Here is a 22,630-nt window from a genome sequence, read left to right on the forward strand (position 1 = left end):
GCAAAATAATAATTAAAACACACACACACGCAAAAGAAGAATTAAATTATACCTTAGAATCGCAAATATTATTTGAAATCTTCAACTTTAATGTCTTCTTTAGGATGAATTTTATTCAATTCATCGTTTTCCCTACGAATGTTCTTTTCTTGTAGCCTTTGGTAACGTTGATGAAAACTATTTTGACTGTAGTACTCGGAAAAGTTTGATGCAATGATTGCTACTGGCATTGCGAGCAACAAGAGACCGGATAGGGCACACAGAACCCCTACCACATAGCCAGCGATAGATGTGGGGTATAGGTCGCCATATCCGACGGTTGTCATGGTGATAATAGCCCACCACATGGAGATAAATATGCTTGAAAAGGAATCGCTGTTAGTTATTTCAGCGTAGTAAATCAATGTCGCAAAGAACAGCATTCCAATACAAAATGTAATAGCCATCAATAATAATTCTAAGAGGCTGTGCTTTATTGCAAGAAGAAGGACTCTCAAAGCACTAAAACGACGCGCAACGCGAACGAAAAGGAGAAGTCGAACCATGCTAATGGCTTTGCACAAAAAATACAACCAGCGAGCCACTTCGTTTTCTGCTAGAATTGACTTGAAGAACTCCATGATGAAATTCATCAACATGGCAAATACAAGAACAAAGCTGACAATGTGAGTCCACGATGTGAGATAGTCTTTCTTCTTCGGACAGACAATGAGTCCCACACTCCATTCCGTCATGAAGAATAACAAACAACCTGTTTCCAGAGCAAACAACACCGGAACTGGGTCCGTCAGAATGAGAGTCGTTAGTTTATCATTTCCGGAGAGATGGATGTCGGGATAGTGATGTGTGATAAACTCAGATACATACAGGTCTGTGCGTAGGTCTTGGATATTCCAAATACAGAAAATCAGGATACTTACACCCACAACACACAGATATAAACAATACCATGTCTGCAAGGAAAAGATATATTGGTGATGAATATGATTACATTGAATTTGGAAACATGTCTAAAAGATGTGACTATTTTGAGCTTAAAATAAGTAAAATCCAACGTAAGATAGATACAATGCTTATATCAAATAATGGGAATGATTATAAGTATGAGTATAAACGAAATCATTGCAAATCATTACAATACATGTAAAAACTATCTAAAAGGGATAATGATACCTTTGCCAGTTTGGAAGACCCAGGGTGATTTAGCACGTGCCATATTCTCTCCTTAAGTGATTCGTCATCTGATGCAGACTCTTTTGTGTCGTCATTCTGGATCAGATCCGTCAAAATCGCCATATCGTCCTCATGTTGGAAATACTGTCTCCAGCAGCATTCCTTGACGTTGCCATTTTTGATCTCCCAAAAAGACAGCTCTTCTCGTAATAAAGCTCCACATATATGTTTCGGAACATGCAAATTTCCAGAGACTAAAAGATTTAATATAACATTGAAGAGTTCGGGATCTCTGTCAAAGAAGTATTCTTGTTTCTCTGTATCGTATGACGTGTGGTCCGGTGTCAGGTTCGCTAGTTTGGAGTCCGAGATGGATTTGATGGTGGACACCAAAGTTTCAAATGTCCTGCCTCTGATATTAAACTTCACCCGGCCCACATTTGATTCCATGATTCCAGTTTTTTACACTTACGTGGGAACTGTAAATGACACGAACTGTGACATGATTCCTGAAACTAAAATGAAAATAACCGATTATACACGTGGTTTTATTGAACCTAATCTAGTATTTAATCGTTAGATTATTAATATACGGCCCCTGTATTTGGTAATGATACTAACGGTACAGGTACTCTAATGACATTACGAAATACTGGATGTTTTCAAATGTTATGCTATTTACGAATATTTTATAAGTTATTTTCAGAACTAGAGTATATATACACACGTTATATCAAGCGTCGCACAATTGATTGGGAGATGATAGCTTAAAATCATAGAAGAATCCAGGCTTCGTTTCGGAACATTTCTTAGACCTCCATTTTCGAGGTTTTTGGTCGCGATGGTCTCCATTCATTCGTTGATGAACTTTGAGAGGTTGAATTATCAAACGCTAAAGTATGACGCTTCTCTGGGATCCGCCAATTCCTCTCCACGAAGAGAAATACTCAAATATCACCACAACCATGCATGTTAGAATTGGTAATAACCACGCCTCATCAAATACTGGTACATATATGTATAAATAGACTTAAAGATGCTAATTCTCTTCGAATAGCTGGACTGCACACATCTAAATAACAATTTCTTATTGAAGCCCTAGTATTTACATGTAGAACAAATGAAGATTGACAACAATGATCAAACTTATAAATCCTATAATTAAATATCTGTGAACTCGAAATAAAAGACACCACAGAGTCCTCCATATCTGTTTTGTACTTATATCCTTTAATGACAATAAACGAACAACTCAATTTTATGACAGACGGGATATTACGGTTTCTCCATCGTCTACTTCCCATAGAATTTGCGAGATGTTGACTTTACACGATACTGAGAATTCCCTGCGACATCAACTTGTTTGTCAGTATCATAATAATATAATAATGATAAAATTTATATAGCGCCTTATATAGAACAAATTACTCTAGGGCGCTTTACAAGGGTAGCGGTGGGGAATTCAACAATAAAATGAAATTAAATGATAGTATGACATAAAATCTTACATCTATAAAATTATCAAAATAAAACATTATTATTAAGAATTGAGATCGATAGTTAAAGGTTTTTTTTAAGTAGAACACTATGCAAAGTATCTAAAAACTAAAAGCACTTTAAAATGTTAAGTTAAAAGCTAAAACACACAGAACAAGCTCTTATGTTAAATCAGGTGAGAGGTATAAACACCATATGCAGGTGATAATGGAATACTGCTACATAAATGTGGAAGTTGACAATGGAGAAGCTGAAATCATCCCGTTTGTCGTAAGGTTGGTTGAGTTGTTAGTTTGCCGTTCATATTTATTTTCAATAAAATATCTAAGTACGAAGCAGATGTGAAGGACTTTGTGGTGTTTTTTTTATTTCGATTTCATAGGGATATATCGAATCGACATATGAATGAACATGATTATTGTTAATAGATAAAACATCGTCGATATATCTAGATGACGAGTTGAAGGCAACATATTTTTTCTTCTCATGTGGCAGTTTTTGAATAAATTCTGCTTCATATGAATATAAAACAGGTCAGCTAACAAAGGAGCACAATTCGTGTCCATGGGATTTCCAACAGACTGTTGGAAGACCTGATCACCAACGACTATGAAGATATTGTCAGTGAGGAATTAACTCCAGCATATCTTTTCATTTCAACTTCAGAGTACTTGTTTGTGGAATCAGAGAGGTATTTAAAACAGTAAGTTTTTGGATGACTAATCATTAGATATGAAAATTCCATAATGGTAAATCATACTTATATCATAGTGGTAAATCATTACTTATATCATAATTAATGGTAAATCATTACTTATATCAAAATGGTATATCATTGCTTATATCATAATGGTAAATCATACTTATATCATAGTGGTAAATCATTACTTATATCATAGTGGTAAATCATACCTATATCATAGTGGTAAATCATTACTTTTATCATAATGGTAAATCATTACTTATGTCATAATGGTAAATCATTACTTTTATTATAGTGGTAAATTCAATTCTTATATCATAATGGTAAATCATTACTTATACATGTAAATCATAACGGTAAGTCATTACTTTTATCATCATGGTAAATCATTACTTATAAATATAAATTTCACCCATGTCATAAAGAATGACAGTTGACGACAATTGAGATGAGGAGAATTTGTCTTCTGCAAAATGAATTTAATACGAGCGAACGCCTGTCTAAAGATAGCCTCTTTGATAGAATGTAATCTGAAAGTATACAAACCCGTTGTGCTGTCGATTGATTGATTAAATATTGTTTAACGTTTCTGTGGAGAATTAAATATTGTTTAACGTCTCTGTGGAGAATTCAATATTGTTTAACGTCTCTGTAGAGAATTAAATATTGTTTAACGTCTCTGTGGAGAATTAAATATTGTTTAACGTCTCTGTGGAGAATTAAATATTGCTTAACGTCTCTGTGGAGGATTAAATATTGTTTAACGTCTCTGTGGAGAATTAAATATTGCTTAACGTTTCTGTGGAGAATTAAATATTGTTTAACGTCTCTGTGGAGAATTAAATATTGTTTAACGTCTCTATGGAGAATTAAATATTGTTTAACGTTTCTGTGGAGAATTAAATATTGTTTAACGTCTCTGTGGAGAATTAAATATTGTTTAACGTCTATGTGGAGAAATAAATATTGTTTAACGTCTCTGTGGAGAATTAAATATTGTTTAACGTCTCTATGGAGAATTAAATATTGTTTAACGTCTCTGTGGAGAATTAAATATTGTTTAACGTCTCTGTGAAGAATTAAATATTGTTTAACGTCTCTGTGGAGAATTTTTCACTCATATGGAGACGTCACCAACACAGGTGAAGGGCTTCAAATTTAGACCTATGCTCGGCGCTTACAGTCATTGAGCAGTGAAGGTTCTTTAGCGTGCCACACCTGCTGTGACAAGGGACATCCGTTTTTAAGGTCATCTCCGAGGACCCGTGGCATTCACACCATTGCTATTTGATTAGCTAGATACACAACACATATTGGAACTTCGCAATGTATTGTGTATACAAGGTTTTTTTTAATATCTCCAAAGCAACGTGACCGTGGCGACTTCCGGTTAAAGCATTGCACACCTTCATGACATGATATATGTAAACTAAACCCCCTTCTTTAAACCATTGCTACGAGCCTGCTATGAAACATGAATGAATCGTATTACGAGCACAGAGAGATTACTCGCATTGTCAGCTCTAAAGATTAGTTCAGAAAATTTGAGCCTATACATATTCATATACAAAAGTTTTGACGTCCAGTAAAATATTCTCGTTCTGGATCCCGTAAAGTCACTAATCTTTGAGCTGAAATTAGTAAATTAGTACGTGGATTGTCTCCTCTTCATCCTAGTCTTATGATCTCGTGCATAATGTAGTATTATTGGAAATGATTGGGTCTTGTGTAGATCAATCATGAGCAGGACGATAAATCAATCAGAACTTCGCGGTTCTTTCCCAGTGGTGGATCCAGCGTTAACACCCCCACCTACCCCTTACATGTATGATTTTTTTTCTTATAGAAATATGTCCAAATACATTAAAATGTATACGTATTACTTTGTCAGAACTCTGAAGCTACAAGGGATTATGCCACTGGGCCCCCTACAGGGCTTCTCCCTAGATCCACTGGGAGTTTCAAGAAAGAGTCCAGACTGTAACCCTTTACCCCCCCCCCTTCCAAATTTCCAAGAACACCTCTTATGAAGGAGATAAAAGTTTTCGGGGGAAATGGCAGAAATTTCGCGTGTGACCTTGACACACCTTGAAAATTACACCTCCTGATAATATACATGTAAGTAATTCGCATCAACTGTTTGAACAAGCATACCTGATTGAATGCATCTCTACAAATAGCATGTTTGTATATTTCATCACAGTCATGACGCATAGCAATTTTTATATTCATCCGTTACAGGACTAACATACATGTACATAGTATTTCTAAGTGCTCTCTCTCTCTCTCTCTCTCTCTCTCTCTCTCTCTCTCTCTCTCTCTCTCTCTCTCATGGTTACGTAACATTACATGGGTGATTAAGTTTTAAAATACCTGCTTTGATGATATAATTTACCAATATTTTTCAATAAACAATGGAATTTCAAATTTCCGTGCATGAGTTAAACACAATGCTATGTATTCTAGCTATTCATCTTATGGTGACGAAATTAACAATGATATAAATTATAATATCATTGAAATATGTATCTAAAGACCAACACCAAAGTCAGGGTACTGCTGTCTGAAAAGGCAACATCTAGTCCGATACTGATCCAGAGTTTAAAAAAACAATAACTCCTGAAAATTGATAATCTTACCTAATTAGCGCACGTGCTGAATTATCCGACATTTATCTTAATGTATTTTCTCAATTGCCAATCTGGCGGGTCAAAAATCTGGTCAGTAAGAAAAGAGTAAATCAGGCGAAACAAGATTTCTCTAATGGTTAAATAAATATACTGATATTTCCTCTAACTCTGTTTACATGTAGTACATTTATTTATCTTCAGGCGAGACTATAAATTTAAAGTACAGCTAATTCGTTCAACTCGTTTATCCAATATGATTATGATGTTAGTATCTTGCATTTATCCTCATCATGAAATGCATTTCTGGGGACAATATTTCTACAAACATTTTGATTGTTGGTATACATGCTCTGTTTTAAAATGTACAAATATTCTGGGCTAATATTAATTCTTTTGGTCTATTCATCAAAAGTAAATCCTTTATTATTTTTTTAAACATCTAAGAAGTATATCGATTTTAAAGGACTTAATCAAACAAACTAAATAAAGAAAGCTTTGTGGATTTAGAGCATTAATGGTTTGCAAACCGAAGCGATTTTCAAATAATGAATCCACCAGCAAATATATATTTGATTGCTTTTTATTTCCTACTAAATTGATATTTACAAAATGTGTCAATTTAAAATGCGCCTTCATAGATGATTGACGAGGTTGGGTGTTTGAAGTATCCGACATATAGATGTAACAGAACCTAAGCATTGTTAGCCAAGATATAACTCACACTCAAGCAATATATTGGCAGGATTTAGATTGATAAAGGCATACGTGCAGTCGATACTTTAATATTGATCTTCAGTTTAACAAGCAACCAACATCAATGAAAATATAATTAAGGATTACCTAATAAAAGGGATTCGATTAAATTCATCTTTTAATGCTCACTGTATAGATAACACGGCACCACTTCCGCGTATTTATGACAATATCTGCTTTTGACACGGACGCATGTTTAAATATGGGGAATATTGAAATCAGACTCCATTAACTTATTGATATATTTGATATGATTATACATACTTTGTAACTTCAAAATATGTAGTACTTCACTGGTGACGTCCCTATGTCAATGAACAATGTCTAGAATGTGACGTAAACAACACACAAACAAATAAAGTATATTATCATCACAATTGTCAAAATATACAATCGAAAATTCGCCTGTCGGGGATTTTCAGGACAATTTAAGCTACCCCATGTTCTATTCATCATCGAAATTTTGGGATAATCTAGGATTTTTATAAATTCTTCCATGAATAAAGAATAACTATTGATTTTTTTTGTAACTAGACATAATTTCGTTTTTCCTTGAACTTATCAACACGTCTGTTGAGGTTGCTTTTTCTTTACTGTGAGTCAGATGTGATCCATAAAACTCTCAAATGTAAGATTTGGAAAAAAAACTGTATCCACTTAATTTTCATCGTACTTTGCCGTGTTTCCCCCTCTTTTTTTTTTGCCTTCTTCTTCCTATCATCGGAATACACAGTCACTCACTCAAGGTGATCAGAATTTGTGGAGCTACTTCCGATAACACTTTGTTGGCGGTTCTCCGAAATTCCCAGATGTTTCTATGGACTGGGACAGAAATTCCCAGATGTTTCTATGGACTGGGACAGAAATTCCCAGATGTTTCTATGGACTGGGACAGAAATTCCCAGATGTTTCTATGGACTGGGACAGAAATTCCCAGATGTTTCTATGGACTGGGACAGAAATTCCCATATGTTTCTATGGACTGGGACAGAAATTCCCAGATGTTTCTATGGACTGGGACAGAAATTCCCAGATGTCTCTATGGACTGGGACAGAAATTCCCAGATGTTTCTATGGACTGGGACAGAAATTCCCAGATGTTTCTATGGACTGGGAAAGAAATTCCCATATGTTTCTATGGACTGGGACAGAAATTCCCAGATGTCTCTATGGACTGGGACAGAAATTCCCAGATGTTTCTATGGACTGGGACAGAAATTCCCAGATGTTTCTATGAACTGGGACAGAAATTCCCAGATGTTTCTATGGACTGGGACAGAAATTCCCAGATGCTTCTATGGACTGGGACAGAAATTCCCATATGTTTCTATGGACTGGGACAGTAATTCCCAGATGTCTCTATGGACTGGGACAGAAATTCCCATATGTCTCTATGGACTGGGACAGAAATTCCCAGATGTTTCTATGGACTGGGACAGAAATTCCCAGATGTTTCTATGGACTGGGACAGAAATTCCCAGATGTCTCTATGGACTGGGACAGAAATTCCCAGATGTCTCTATGGACTGGGACAGAAATTCCCATATGTCTCTATGGACTGGGACAGAAATTCCCATATGTCTATATGGACTGAGACAGAAATTCGCAGAGTCACTTTCTGAGACGGATTGGGACATTTCCAGCATGTGATAAATACGCTCTACCTGTTGAGTTTAGTAACTGTGCCTCAGTGCCAAACCTGTTCTATTTTGCAACCTTTTCACACACAGGTGCTTGGATCTTGATATATAAATAAGCTATTTACATATGTATATGTGCTCACTATTTATATATCAAGAATTAAACACCTGTTTTCAAATAATTCTTCAAATAATGCAACATGACACGCACGTCATGAATTTGACATTACACAGGGTTATAAAAACGCTTGATTAAATGACGAAAACATCCTGTTACTGCTCTCATACTCTCTTTCATCAGAGCGCTATTGACGCAACAGCGGATGGCATTTAAATATTTGTTACAAAATTCATTTTATATTTAGTTGAAATAAAACGTTCATCACTTAATGTCGTTAGGAGGTTTTGACACCATTTGGGGGTGGTGGTGACGATTTTATTTAGGGAATTTGCCAAAATTCGGTAGTAATTCAGCACTGGTAATTTGTATGTTTGTTGTCGTATGTTGATTTTTTTTCCACTCATATAGAGACGTCATTAGCTTGAAGTTAGCGCCCAGCCGTAGCATTAAGGGCTCCTTAGTGTACCAACTCCTGCCGCGACACAGGTCGAGAGGCGAGCGACAAGCGGAAAACCCCAAGAAGTTGCAATGGACTCAAGAGTCTCATTTCTAAATGCCGAGAGTTTGGCAAAGGATCGTTTGACGCGATCAGGGTACGAGCGGGCCACAGATAATGAAATATGCAATCAGATTTAAAATGTTACCAGTTGCGTTTTATTAAACATTTAATGTTTCAAAATGTATCAAAAAAATAATAATAAATAAGCGTATACATAGGAAATTAATTTGCCCATATCGATGTGACAGAAATATCTAGAAAACGACCTTACAAGCATGAAAAAATCCCGATATCGGGTGTTTCGATGTTCAATTTTTCTTGTTTAGTATTATCTATATTCGATTTTGATTCAAGCAAAGCAATATTCTTAATAGTCTCCCTAAACATCCAAGCAAACATTGTTTTATCATATAACTTTACAAAGAGTGGTTAGAATAGCACCGGTAATGAAAATCTACAATTATTGAAAAGTTTTCCATAAACCATTCAAGGAAAATCGCAGATTCTCAAAACCTATACACCTAAGTTGAAATTAGTTTAATCCTTACCTTGATCCGCGCACCAGTCAGCGCACAGTTCCCTACGTGTTCTGACTACGACCTCTCAGAATAGTAGTGAGGGGGATCAAATTGTATATATTGATGTAGAGTGTGAGTAAGGTAATGTGTTCAAGTTCCTCGATTTATATCTCCTAGATTTGACCTTTGACCCTTAGAACACTCCCTATACAGTCCAATAATGACATGGCTGCTTTCGGCAGAATAACATCAATAACACATTTCATTTCCTTCAAAGCTACATACTTAAGGTTGCTCCGGGACCATGATGTGACGCGTGTCATTTTGTGCTAGTCTTTGAATGAATTTTCTTCACTACAAGAAACCAATGTATGCTCGTTTAGTCAAACAGTTTGCAGAAAGCATTCATTTCTCGTCTCAGTAGGGAGCTATTACTACAACCCCGCTATCCAATCCAACGTTTTCTTCCGATCGAATTAAGTGGTTTAGATTTAACATGCCGTTATGAATAGGAAAAACCTGGTATGTTATATTAATCTATGACTAGAAAATCGGGCATCCTTATATCAAATAATCGACAAGAACAATAATTCCTCCCAACTGCAAAAGAAGAAAAAAAACCCAAAAAAACCACCCCCCAAAGCCAAAAATAAATAAATAAAAAGTAGAAAAACTTGCGTGCAGGACGAGATAAGTTGTATTGCGTCATTAAAACCCGATTTCAAATTACTTATTATTTCAAATAACCATTTCCTTACGTTTCAATCTAAATAAGATTAGATCCTTTGATCCGCTCACGTGTATTGTTAAAGTTTTTAAAAAATGTTATACAACGGACTTTTACATATTTGTCTTCATGTAATACAAGATGTTGAATCTGAATTTCTACCTTCTCTCCATCACATGGTCTATGTACACGGAATTATATCATGGGTAAATGTGTAAAGTTTTCTTTTATCATGATCATTATTTTTTACAAGTGACGTTGAAATTGTATTTAGTTTGTATTTAATTTTATTTTAGTGTCACCATATCAAGCAATCCTTGTGTCAATTATGGGTTATCAAATTATCAATGTTTCTTCATTACAAAGTTATGGCCTAAAGATATAATTTCTGTTAAATATTTATTAGTAGCTGTACATGGCTCAATGGTAGAGCGTTCGCTTCGTAACTGTGAGGTCGTAGTGTCATGGCTCGTGAAACCTAAGGCCACACCAATTTGTAAAATAGTTCTTCGGATTTTCAAACAAAAAAAGTGAGGCGAGAGGGCGAAATTATTTTACAAATATTATTTTTTATTTTGGAGATAAAATTATGAGGCGAACGAATACAAGAAATATAAATAATTTTAATTGAATTAAGTGTGATTTTAAAAAGCGAGCGCTTAAAATAAAGATCTAAAATCATCAGATATCATTTGTTTACCACGTGAACTCAACATTTTTCAACTTTGTTGATATAGTTTACATTAAATAAGAAGTATTTCAGGTTTCAAAGACTTCATTTTCTTCATACCTAATACATGTACTTTGCAACATTAATTCATAAGATCTTTTTAAAGAATATTATTTTAGTTTCATTTCTACAAACTTTCGATTAAGATCTATGCATATTGCTAGGGGCATGTCCAAATTTGAAATCTCCAATGTATCGCTTTTAGTATTTTCTTGAATTTTAATAGAACACACATAATTAATAATCACCAAAAACCTTTTGTGAATTTGTTGTTAACTGTCGATCCGATTTAGAATAGTCCTCAGTACCCCTTGCTTGTCGTAAGAGGCGAATAAATGGGGCGGTCCTTCGGATGAGACCACAAAAACTGAGACCCATGTCACAGCAAGTGTGGCACGATAAAGATCCCTCCCTGCTCATTGGCCATAAGCGCTGAGCATAGGCCAAAAAATTTGCAGCCCTTCACCGCCAATGGTAACGTCTTCATGTGAGTGAAATATTCTCAAGAGAGACTTTGAACAATATATAATCAATCAATCATACGCTATCAATGTTCTCTAAATAGTGGCATCGAATAGAGCTTCAAAATTTTCTTCGGCTTCCAGTTCGATTGCAGTATAAGGAACAACTTCCAATCCAGTGTTATGAAGTATCGTAAATACATGTATTAAGATAGATATCATGAATAACTTAAAACACCGTATTACACTGTTAGGACATTTTTCGAGAGCTTTCTTTTCATTTGTCAGGAACATGCATCAAGATCGTTTGTGCGCTTGTTGTAAAAAGTCGAAAATATTTTACGCAGATATTTTTGGACAGGCGGGCGGATATTATTTTTTGATAATATTATAATCTGGATTTATTACAAATAGAAGCGGCGAATCCGACGAACTAGATTACAAATTGGCATGGCCTAAGATGTAAACATATTAATAATTGCTCCTTCGTCAAGTGTTCGACAGTTAGAAGTGAGAGTCACGGGTCTTTCGGATATGACTTTAGGTCCCATGTCGCGACAGGCGTTGGCACATGAAAGAACCCTTCAGCGCTAATTTGTGGTACTTTACCTACAGCTGGTGACGTCTCAATATGGATGAAAACTAGTGGATTTATATGATGTCCTTCTATCGGGATCAGGTCAAAGTCTCTGTACATATATAAGTTTTACTTTGTCCAAATGACCTTGATTCAAATTCATAATACATTGTCGGTATCATCTGTGCCATGTATGACCTGTTAGTATATTTCAGTTACTATGTTGTGGCCTCGCAAGATTTTATGATAGTGATCCTGGTCAAATCACTTTAGCTTAGGGTCAAGACACATCAACTTTTGTGCCATCAACTGTTTGACGTCCAAGTACGAGTTCTATATATATGTTAAGGAATACATATGTAAAAAGTACTTTTCAAAGATTTAACGCAATTTCTCCTACAAAGTTGGGTCACACCTTTCAAATTTTCTGGATCCGCCCCTAGTTTATAGCCCTTTGGGTCGGAACTTCTAACAGTGGGGTTGTGAATTTGGCGATTTTGTTAAAGGCATCCAAACTCATCACAACTATGGATTCAGGTTGTGATATATGATCATTAAAGATTTAATGTATTTTATCAATTTGATCTAAGCCCGCCCTCAAATCTGATCACCATGACCCAGGGTACCGGTAAATAATTTCACGATTTGGGTAGATATTACTGTCCCCAATATATTTATATACCCAGTTTCAATTTGTTGGATGTTTAGGAGAAATATTCTACACATCTAATAGTACTTGTATGGTCATTATGATATACATGTAGCCTCACCCTCGTGCCTTCATTCATCAGCGGCCGTAATTTTCGTCATCCACTACACCAGTGGCGGATTTAGAGGTGGGCGCAGCCGTTCCCCCCCCCCCCCCCCCCCCCCCCCCCCCCCCCCCCCCCCCCCCCCCCCCCCCCCCATCATTTTCAAATTTAAGGTAAATCGCGGTATCTTGTTTCGGAAAATGTACTAAACGATAAAAGAAGCAATAATTTCTTCCATTCCCGGAGAAATAAATGACAAAATCCTTTGATTTCTTCAATTACTTTATTGGGAGAACTTAATTTTTTTCAAAAACCCTTAAAAGTTGGGTAATTTTATCAATTTCACCTTATTAAAATGATAGAAAACAGAGTACAAATGACTTAATGGGAGAAATATTTGAAGCCCCATAAAATCTGTAAAATCCAGGAGCTTCGTCCCCTGGACCCCACCAGGGCGCCGCCTTGCACCCACTGCCTCATAAAGTGGCGCCCCCGTAACCACAATTCCTGGATCCACCCCTGTACACCCAATCCGAGATACACTATATGGTGAATAGATGGATACTTCAGACAAATTCATCAATTATGCACGATAACGAAGGATTTGATTTGAGAACAGTATTACAACATATTACATTGCTATTTGATGGTGTATATCGATTAGTTTTAAGCTATGTTCTTATATATAATGATGACATTATATAACCGGAAGTCACTCATTTTCCACTTGGGTAATTGTAATGAGAATGTTTTGATTAGTGTTGTCGTTCGTTAAGATGCTGATTGCTTATTCCTTGAACATCAAATTATTCAAGGCGATTAAGAGGCCTTCTCAGGGGGAACAGGTACACTCTTTGACACTAATCGATTGTCTGATTTTTTTTTTAAAATTCAAAACGTTAACTAAGCGACCTCAGCAGATGTAATCGTCATTAATTTAATCATTTATTAGCCGTTGTCTTAAGTGCAACATGGATTCGTTCAGGCATTTTGAATTTGTTTTACACCCACCAATCTCCTCCGTCACCCCAGGACTCGCTTATTTTTCCGTCCAAATATACTTGCGAATACATTATACATTTATTGCATCACTATCATGCAATAAATTGTATATTATACCGAAACAAAACAAAACAACACAAATGCATTTGGAATTGGAGTCCGCTCATCTATACATTGAATGTAGCTGAGATATCGCCCTAACGGTAACACTGCGCCGTCAACGAATTAAGTATTGGAAGGTACAAACAACGAAATACAGTGATATATTTAGTCAGTTCGTCATGTCATATGCATTGTCCCACGTGTAGTTGCTAGATATTCACATGGAACAAACCGGCAGGCTACCATGCAACGTTTTCACACCCAGTCCAACCCAGAGCTGGAACACAATAGGACACATGGAGAAGCCAACGGTTTCTTTTTAATCTTTTTATAAACAAGAACAAGATACTTATGTTCCAAAGTATTTTAGATACATTGTAGATATAATGCAAGTGTAGTAATGTCTCTTGGCTCGCAAACATATTTAAGTTTGGGAATAATACTCGGGTAAGTGAGTTTTACCCAGTATTTCGTTTATCCATCAGAAAATAATTGGAACAAATTTGTGATTTATAAAATACACAAACTAAAATGTATAGTTGACTAATTCCAGGGCACTTTCATTCTTACTGCATAAAACGTCTAGCCATATACAGGTATCAACACTTCGCGCTATGAGGTGCCGTTTTAATATTTTTGAGGTATTTTCTGTTATCAAAAAAAGAATTCTTGATATCGATAATTCCAATTCCCGATATCAAAAAATAATTCTTGATATAAAAAATATCAGCAAATACTTCAAAAACATTAAAACGGCGCCTCATTTCGCGCACGTATAACGTCACTTTTCTGCCATTTTCCGTTGAGAAAATCGTATTTCCCTACGTTGGCCTCATAGGCGCCTGGGTCAAGAATATTGCACTAATACCAATATGTAAACAATTTAGGAAATTACAACCCCGAATAGATATTTCTCTCCGATTTATGGTGTCTCTGTTTACATTTGTTCATGTTTCAGAAAGCTTAAATACATTTGTCATTACCACAAAACGCTAATTTATCGACGTTTCAAAAATGTCTTCATAATTATAGTGTAATATCCTTGACCAAGGTGCCTATTGTTGGTTTGCAATGTTGTTACTAGTCCAGTCAAAATAGCCCAAATTAAATCACGATGTTTTCTACTTTCTCCACTGTAGATTTCTTTAGATTTTTGATGTTATATCTATCATCATGTATATTGATATGTGATAGAAATAAATTCTGTTGCAATTTTGTCCGGGTTATATCGTTTCGGTGACCTTAGTCATAAACCGCGATTTTCTCATTAATCACTTGGATTAAATAAATAAATTACACACCTACCTTTAAAGTAATTTTAAAAATTCCTTTACTTTCATCCAAAAAAAAATTCCAAATTCATTGGTACGTTAATTGAATATATTTTCGTCACACAAAAAAACATGTTACTTAGTGGTCCTAAAACGGTGACGTCACCTATTTCGGTGGCCATTGTTAATATAGGTTTGCCAAAAGTTTGTAACTATTAAAACGAAAATACAGGAGGGATGTACAATTAAACGTCAATGAATAAAATAACATAGTGTAGAATTCTAGACTTTTGGTATACTTTATATTAATTTGAAAACGTAATACGTAAATGGGCTTATTTTTGGGGTGCTCGTGTTGATTTTTTGCATACTCTCCTTCTAGTAGTTCATATTCGGGGGGGGGGGGGGGAATTGAAGACGTACTCTATATTTGTTTGCAAGTTTGTACCCAACCAAATGTAAGAATTATATCCAATAATTAAGTTTTTATACAAGTCAATGAGTTGCTCCATCCTGGGGCATTATTGTAGTTGATTTCAATTGGTAAAAAAAAAAAATGTCAAAGGTACAGGTATAGTCCAGTCAAAATAAATATCGTCGACTGCCCTATTTCGGTGCCTGACCAGAATCGGTGACATTTTGTTTACGTGTGCGAGTTGTCGTTTCCGGGTGTACAGATTGCGTCATCAATTTCGCCGTAGTGTTTGCAAATATATATAGAGTACGTCTCAATCTAATTAAAATTAGATGTTGGATCCGCTCGCATACTCGCTACACACAATCTAATTAAAATTAAATGTTGGATCCGCTCGCATACTCGCTACACAAACATCTAACAACATCCCGTAGAGGGTCACGTCAGAGGTCAAATTTGATTGACCAATGAAATCACCGCTGGCAAAATCATTGAATGTTTGTTGAAGCCGATAAGTCTAGAGTGATACCGAATTTGACCTCTGACGGGACCCTCTATTGGATGTTTTTAGATGTTTGTGTAGGAGTATGCAAACGGATCCAACATCTAATTTCAATTAGATTGTGTGCAAACGGATCCAACATCTAATTTCAATTAGATTGAGTACGTCTTCAATTTTAACCGAGGCTTTTATATTTCATATTTCAAACAATATTTCAAGACCGAGGAGGTTATATCCTTCATCATCCATCAAAACAAGAACTTTATTAGCACAAGAACTTTATTTCTATTCTACTACACCTCAGAAAATATACAGCAGATCGTTTTCCTATGTAGCTACGAATTAGGTCACTGTGACGTCAAGGCATATTAACGAGGCCTATTTTTAACCAAAAAAATATTATTATTATTGGCTGAAGAAAAGGGTGATATGGTAATTAAGGATATTCTAGATCGATTTTGGAAACTATTTCAAGCATTTAGTTTGATATTGACGGATTATATTAACTGCTTTGAATACACAGTCCAAGAAAAATGCATCGGCATCTTTACATGTCAATCGATCTCGGAATGCAGGCGATTGATTTAATGTACTGAATGATCGACAAATTTTCTTCAGTCATTTATGACTTCGTTTTGCAGCATGTATTGCTTGAGATTCATGATTATTAAACTGAATTATCAGTTATCAACTTTATTGTTGTATTAGCAAAATGCGAAGTGCAAGCGACATAAGTATCACTTTCTCAATAATCAGTTATTACGTTTGGAGGTATATCGCAGAATAATGACCGCGGCATTCCTTTGATCTTTGTAATAATCATGGTAGAATTAGTGATACTAACTGAATGTAGACTTCACTGATTGAGTACGATTTCCACGATCTATACGATCGAGAAGGCATAGCGATAAAACAAGCACCCTGTACGATTGGCATGCATAACAATACCTTACCCCTTCCAGCCCCAAGTTGTTTACGCAGTATTCTGCTTGAATAGTCTTACAAATCAAACAATTTTTATTTAAAGTTGGACAGATGTTTACAAACAGAGTAACATTTGGTATCCGGAGATGATTATCGACTTATTTACGTCAACTGTTTGTAAATAATCGAAAATAAATGAATGAAAAATATATCAGATAAAGAACTAGATTTATTAAATCTATACACATTGCTGGGTTCAGTTATCGCTTTCAGAATTTTCTTCATTCTTTATTAAATATATGCTCCTTAATTTTTCAAATGATTTTATATTATAGCAGATCGTATATATACTAGCAGAAAAAAGAAACTGTGCATTATAAAATTTAGTATATTTTTTCTGTATTTATTGTTTATATTTATAAAATCTAAGCAATAGATAAAGGTGATGTTTTGAACAATATCGGAGAGTACCCGACTCTTCCATGGTTAGTGAACACATGTTGTTTATTTACGTGTTCGTACACACGACTTTTACTGGCCAATACTGTTTGGAGTAAGAAGTGTAAAAGGTTTGTTTGGACACTATTCGTTAAGGAAAGCACTTTAGTTTTGACAAAATTTGCCCTTCTGTCATGCACGACTCGGCGAAATCAACGTACTCGTGCTGTTGGGATGCTTCAAGCTGGAATGGCACAAAATATCGTAGGCAAGACACTTTGGAGTTCATTGGAACCCATCCAGTCATTATGGAGACGTTTCCAACAATCTAGTAACACTCGGGATCGACCACGTTCTGAGCGTCCTCGTGTGACGTCGCGTCGACAGGACGACCACATTAGATTTGTGCACCTAAGAAATCGTTTCCAGACAGCAAGTTTGATTGTTCGTAGCATTCCCGGACTTCGACCATTCAATCAAAGAACTCTGCGTAATCATCTGCGCGAGCACAACATCAGACCAAGACGTCCAGCGGTGCGCCCAATACTGCTTCAACCTCATCGTATCGCTAGACTAGCGTGGTGCAGACGATATCTGCGATTCAGAATGCAGGACTGGCCAATATTCTGTTCACTGATGAATCCAGGTTTCATTTGGATAGCAGTGACGGCCGTTGTAGGGTATATCGTCGCGTTGGGGAGCGGTACCAGGACGCTTGTGTTGTACAACGTCGACAATTCGGTTGAGGTAGCGTTATGGTGTGGGTGGAATAACAGCACGTGGAAGGACCCCTCTACAAATTGTCAATGGAAATCTCACCGGCGTACGCTATCGAGACGAAATTATTCAGCGCCATATGATACCCTTCATACAGAGACAACAAAATCACATCACTCTGCAGCAAGACAACGCAAGGCCACATGTTGCACATGTAGTCAGGGACTTTTTTGTTCAACAGAATGTCGATGTCTTGCCTTGGCCAGCTGTTCCCCCCGATTTATCGCCAATCTAGCACGTCTGGGATGAAATGGAACGACGTCTACGCCGTTTACCAAATCAGCCAGTCACATTGGCTGATTTAGGCCAGGCTTTAACCAACATCTGGAACAACATCCCTCAAGCATTTCTGAACACCTTAGGTGCATGAATGAGGCGCCGTTGTCAAGCATGCGTGAATGCAAATGGTGGTCACATGCGTTATTAACTTTGTTAATTCAAGTTCGAATACCAGTCGAGTGTGCTGAAATTGACGTTATTCGACGTTAACATTAATGGATTATGAAATGCTGTAACAAATATATTTATTAACAGTATTACAAAAAATAAAATTTGTTCATTGTTATTTTTTATTATTATTTTTTCCCCATATATTAGATAATGCACATTTTCTTTTTTCCGCTAGTATATAAGAGATAAACATTACCACTTAAAATATGTGATGGTCCTACCTATAAATTATTATGTTGAATTAAGTTCATATCATTCCTATCATCAATTGGAATATTAACTCTATTTGTTTTGAAGGGATTTGATTATTTAAAGAATATACTATTAGCAAAAAAATAAAATAATAAATAAAAATAGCCGAATTCTAAAGCATCCTGAAATCTTGCCGACTTTGGCCTTTTGAAACTAATTTTATTTTACTTTAATGTGAAATATGTTGCGAAAATATCTTATCTTGAAATGTTTTAGTGGATTTAGAAGGGTTGAACTAGATATCTTTGATTATTAAGATGGTAAACATGATTTGAATTTACCGAAGTACCGGGGACTTCGATAATACAAGCCTATATTGAGAATCTCTCTGTAATTGTGTTATTTAAAAGACGTCCTTCATCGCAAACAAAGATGTCTTTATCGTGACATCAGACAACGCTTCATTTGTATCATCAGCCTCGAGTTGTGAATAATGCTGTGTTAGGAAAAACCAGTATTCTGAACAATGAAGCATAAAAAGAGCGGTAACCTTGCGTCTTCGATGTCACTAAAGCGTCGCTACGTGGTGTTTAGATCTCTTGTGTGTTTGAATGAAAGTCGGACGATCGGATATTTTGGATGAATGGGCGGATATTTCTTTTTAATATCAGGAAATATCATCATTCGATCTCTTTGTGAATAGATGTAGCTAATCCGACGAACTTGATTACAAATCTGTATGCTTTAACTTATATAGAAACATACAGAGATCTAAACAGAGAACATGAATGAATCCAGTCAAGCATGAGATTAAGTTTTACATTTTTTGTTTGAATAACTCAATTATGACGAAAGAGAAACTTATTGTGTATCTGCTCATTCGATAAAACCAAATATCAAATTCACAAGTTAATTGGCATCGTAGAGAAAAGTCCGGAAAATAAAAGTTCAAGAAATTGTAAAACATTGTAAAAAGCACTCAACTGTGACGAAAGTAATTAAATTTGATCTGTAAACATACATTAACAAAGTACAAACCAAATTTCAGCTTCCTAAGGCAAAGCATGATGGGAAAAGTCCAAAAACGAAGTTGTGGCAAATGGACAGAAGGACATACCGACAAACTGAATGCAAACTAGGTGTCTCATTCGGCTCCTCCGGTAAGAGGCTATAAAACGCCTTCATTGCTATACTGCTATGCTTTCCACATCCCCCAAAACGCTCTTGTACGTAAGGGCCAAAGTACCCATTACAATCCAAACCCAATCAAACCCCCTACATATGCATCAGATACAGCTACAACCTAAAATATCTTCCCATGCTAACACTACACACCTAACACGTGTATCATGTCTGTACTACACACCTAACACGTGTATATCGCACTAGCACTACACTTCAAACACCTGTATCACGTCTGTATTACACATTTAACACGTGTATCACGTCTGTACTATACACCTAACACGTGTATCATGTCTGTATTACACATTTAACACGTGTATTACGTCTGTACTATACACCTAACACGTGTATAATGTCTGTACTATACACCTAACACGTGTATCACGTCTGTACTATACACCTAACACGTGTATGACGTCTGTATTTCACACCTACCACGTGTATCATGTCTGTATTACGCACCTAACACGTGTATCATGTCTGTATTACGCACCTAACACGTGTATCATGTCTCTACTATACACTTAACACGTGTGTCACGTCTGTACTATACACCTAACATTTGTATCACGTCTGTACTATACACCTAACACGTGTATCATGTCTGTATTACACATCTAACACGTGTATCACGTCTGTACTATACACTGAACACGTGTATCATGTCTGTACTATACACCTAACTATGATCCGGGTTAGAATAGGTATTCATTACCCCTTTTCTCTTTAGGAGAGTCGAGAGGCATAGCCTTCATCGACTTCTTTTCGCAAGCATTCATGTTTTGATTCTGGAAAACGTGCAAATTATAATGCCGGAGTCGGTAGCGGTTTATGCTTCGACCGACGTTTCGACTCAGATGTGCCTGGATTTACGTAATAGACAACTTGTTTTCAAACATTTAACAACAATGCAGAAAACCGTCACAAGGAAATCAAAACTTACTTGCTTTTAATCCATTTTCAACATGCCCCTGTCCCCGGTTTAAATCACAACTCTGATTTCGTCAGCCTGCTTTTCTCTTAACTGGTCCCCAATTGTGACAGCTCCCAAGATAGACCAGTTAACGTAAACCCGGGACATGGGACGTGTTGAAAATGGTTTAAAAGCAAGTAAATATGAACATTTACTATGACGAAAAAAAATATTGACATGACATTATAGTAAGAAATACAAGAAACCCTGGTTTGTCACCCAGTGACGATTTGAGTTTCCTGTAAATAAACTTCCTTAAAATGATAATTACATGCACTTAATCATAATTCACGTTACATAATACAGCGTATCTAGCTGGGGGATTAACATGATACCAGGGACGAGGTACGTCTATCATGCTTTTAAAAATTCAAGATTAAACTATAAGAACGTTATGAAACACACTTTTAATAAGATGTTAAATAATAACCCAATCTGCCAAGTAAGATTTGCTCAAGGGTTTTTAGTTATTTATACTTTTAAAGACATTAAGAATCTTTCTGTAACATACCCCGGACACCGCGTGGTCTAGTGACAACTCCGAGGATCTTGCACTGCAATGTATTATCCATCTTGAAAAAATGGCGCTTAGACATATGTTAACCTTTCGACCATCTTTTTTAGAAAATGATGTGGGAGTATTGACAGTATGTTGTGTAATACAATAGGCGCAGTATAGTGTAAACATTAGTAACAATACAAGGGGCAGCTTGCGGTCCATCATCTCCAGAGATAATTAAATGTGTGTGAATAAGAAGGAATCGCGTCATCAACCATTTCTTGCTTAACATATTGATTCTACAAACATCTCTATAATTACCTATCTTCAAATTTCTATTCAATCACACGATAAGGAAGTAAAGGTAACATTACAAATGTTGAAACAAATGAGTATGAATTTGATATATTATCATGAATTTTTACATACATGTATATATGTAGATCTTGAAAGAATTTTAGCTTCTGGTGAAATATATTCTACTGAATCGACTAACAACACGTGTCCTGGTATTGATACTTTATCTGCAAAATTTCTCAAAACTGCAGTACCAGCAAAAATAATCATCTTTCTATTTCGGTAGACTTATCAATGAAGGCGAGACTATGAAAGGTGAAGATAACTTACGGTGATCAATCTTATAACTCCCATAAAGAATGTCCCAAGATGTCAGACAGCATTTTACCCACTGAAAGGTATTGCTAAATTTTATCGTTTTAATGACCATAGAATTACGAAATGCTGACTTTAAACGATTCATAATTGACGATTCATGAATTGATATTACAGGGGTTTCAATAGGCTTGTTTAAAGTCAGCATTTCGCAATTCTTTGGTGATTATAATGATCTAATTTGCAAATATAAGCTATCACTGGGTCGAATGCTGTCTGACGTGTTTCATACCATGCAACTGTTAGACCGTTCTTAATATACTGATTTTGGCTACGGATTACTCCCTTAACATGATCAAGCTATAGTGCTCATTACGCCTGTAACCGATCAACATGGGGATACTTACTCCCCCTAGGCACCTGATACCACCTCTGGTGCATTCAGGGGTCCGTGTTTGTCCTGTTCTTGATTTTATCTCTTTTATAGGATTTATTAAACGGTTAGTA

General features: G+C 36.0%; 2 protein-coding genes across 2 annotated transcripts in view; one reads left to right on the top strand and one right to left on the bottom strand.

Moving 5' to 3' along the window:
* The window catches only part of LOC125671527 (potassium voltage-gated channel protein Shaw-like), a 23,193-nt gene extending 1,537 nt beyond the window's left edge, over positions 1 to 21,656 (bottom strand). Inside the window, exons 1-3 of the mRNA XM_048907305.2 lie at positions 21,524 to 21,656; positions 1,174 to 1,688; positions 1 to 953 (exon numbers count right to left, since the gene is read on the bottom strand). The exon at positions 1 to 953 is cut by the window's left edge and continues 1,537 nt beyond it. Of these exons, the coding sequence (XP_048763262.1) occupies positions 69 to 953; positions 1,174 to 1,623 (1,335 nt within the window). The 5' untranslated portion in view covers positions 1,624 to 1,688; positions 21,524 to 21,656 and the 3' untranslated portion in view covers positions 1 to 68. The remainder of the gene's footprint in view (positions 954 to 1,173; positions 1,689 to 21,523) is intronic.
* Positions 21,271 to 22,630, top strand: part of LOC125671540 (SEC14-like protein 2) — a 43,678-nt gene continuing 42,318 nt past the window's right edge. The window contains exon 1 of the mRNA XM_048907326.2: positions 21,271 to 21,357. The gene's annotated coding sequence lies outside the window, so the exon portion shown is untranslated. The remainder of the gene's footprint in view (positions 21,358 to 22,630) is intronic.

The sequence above is a fragment of the Ostrea edulis genome, chromosome 1 (genome assembly GCF_947568905.1).
Source record: "Ostrea edulis chromosome 1, xbOstEdul1.1, whole genome shotgun sequence".
Classification (NCBI taxonomy): Eukaryota; Metazoa; Mollusca; class Bivalvia; order Ostreida; family Ostreidae; genus Ostrea; species Ostrea edulis.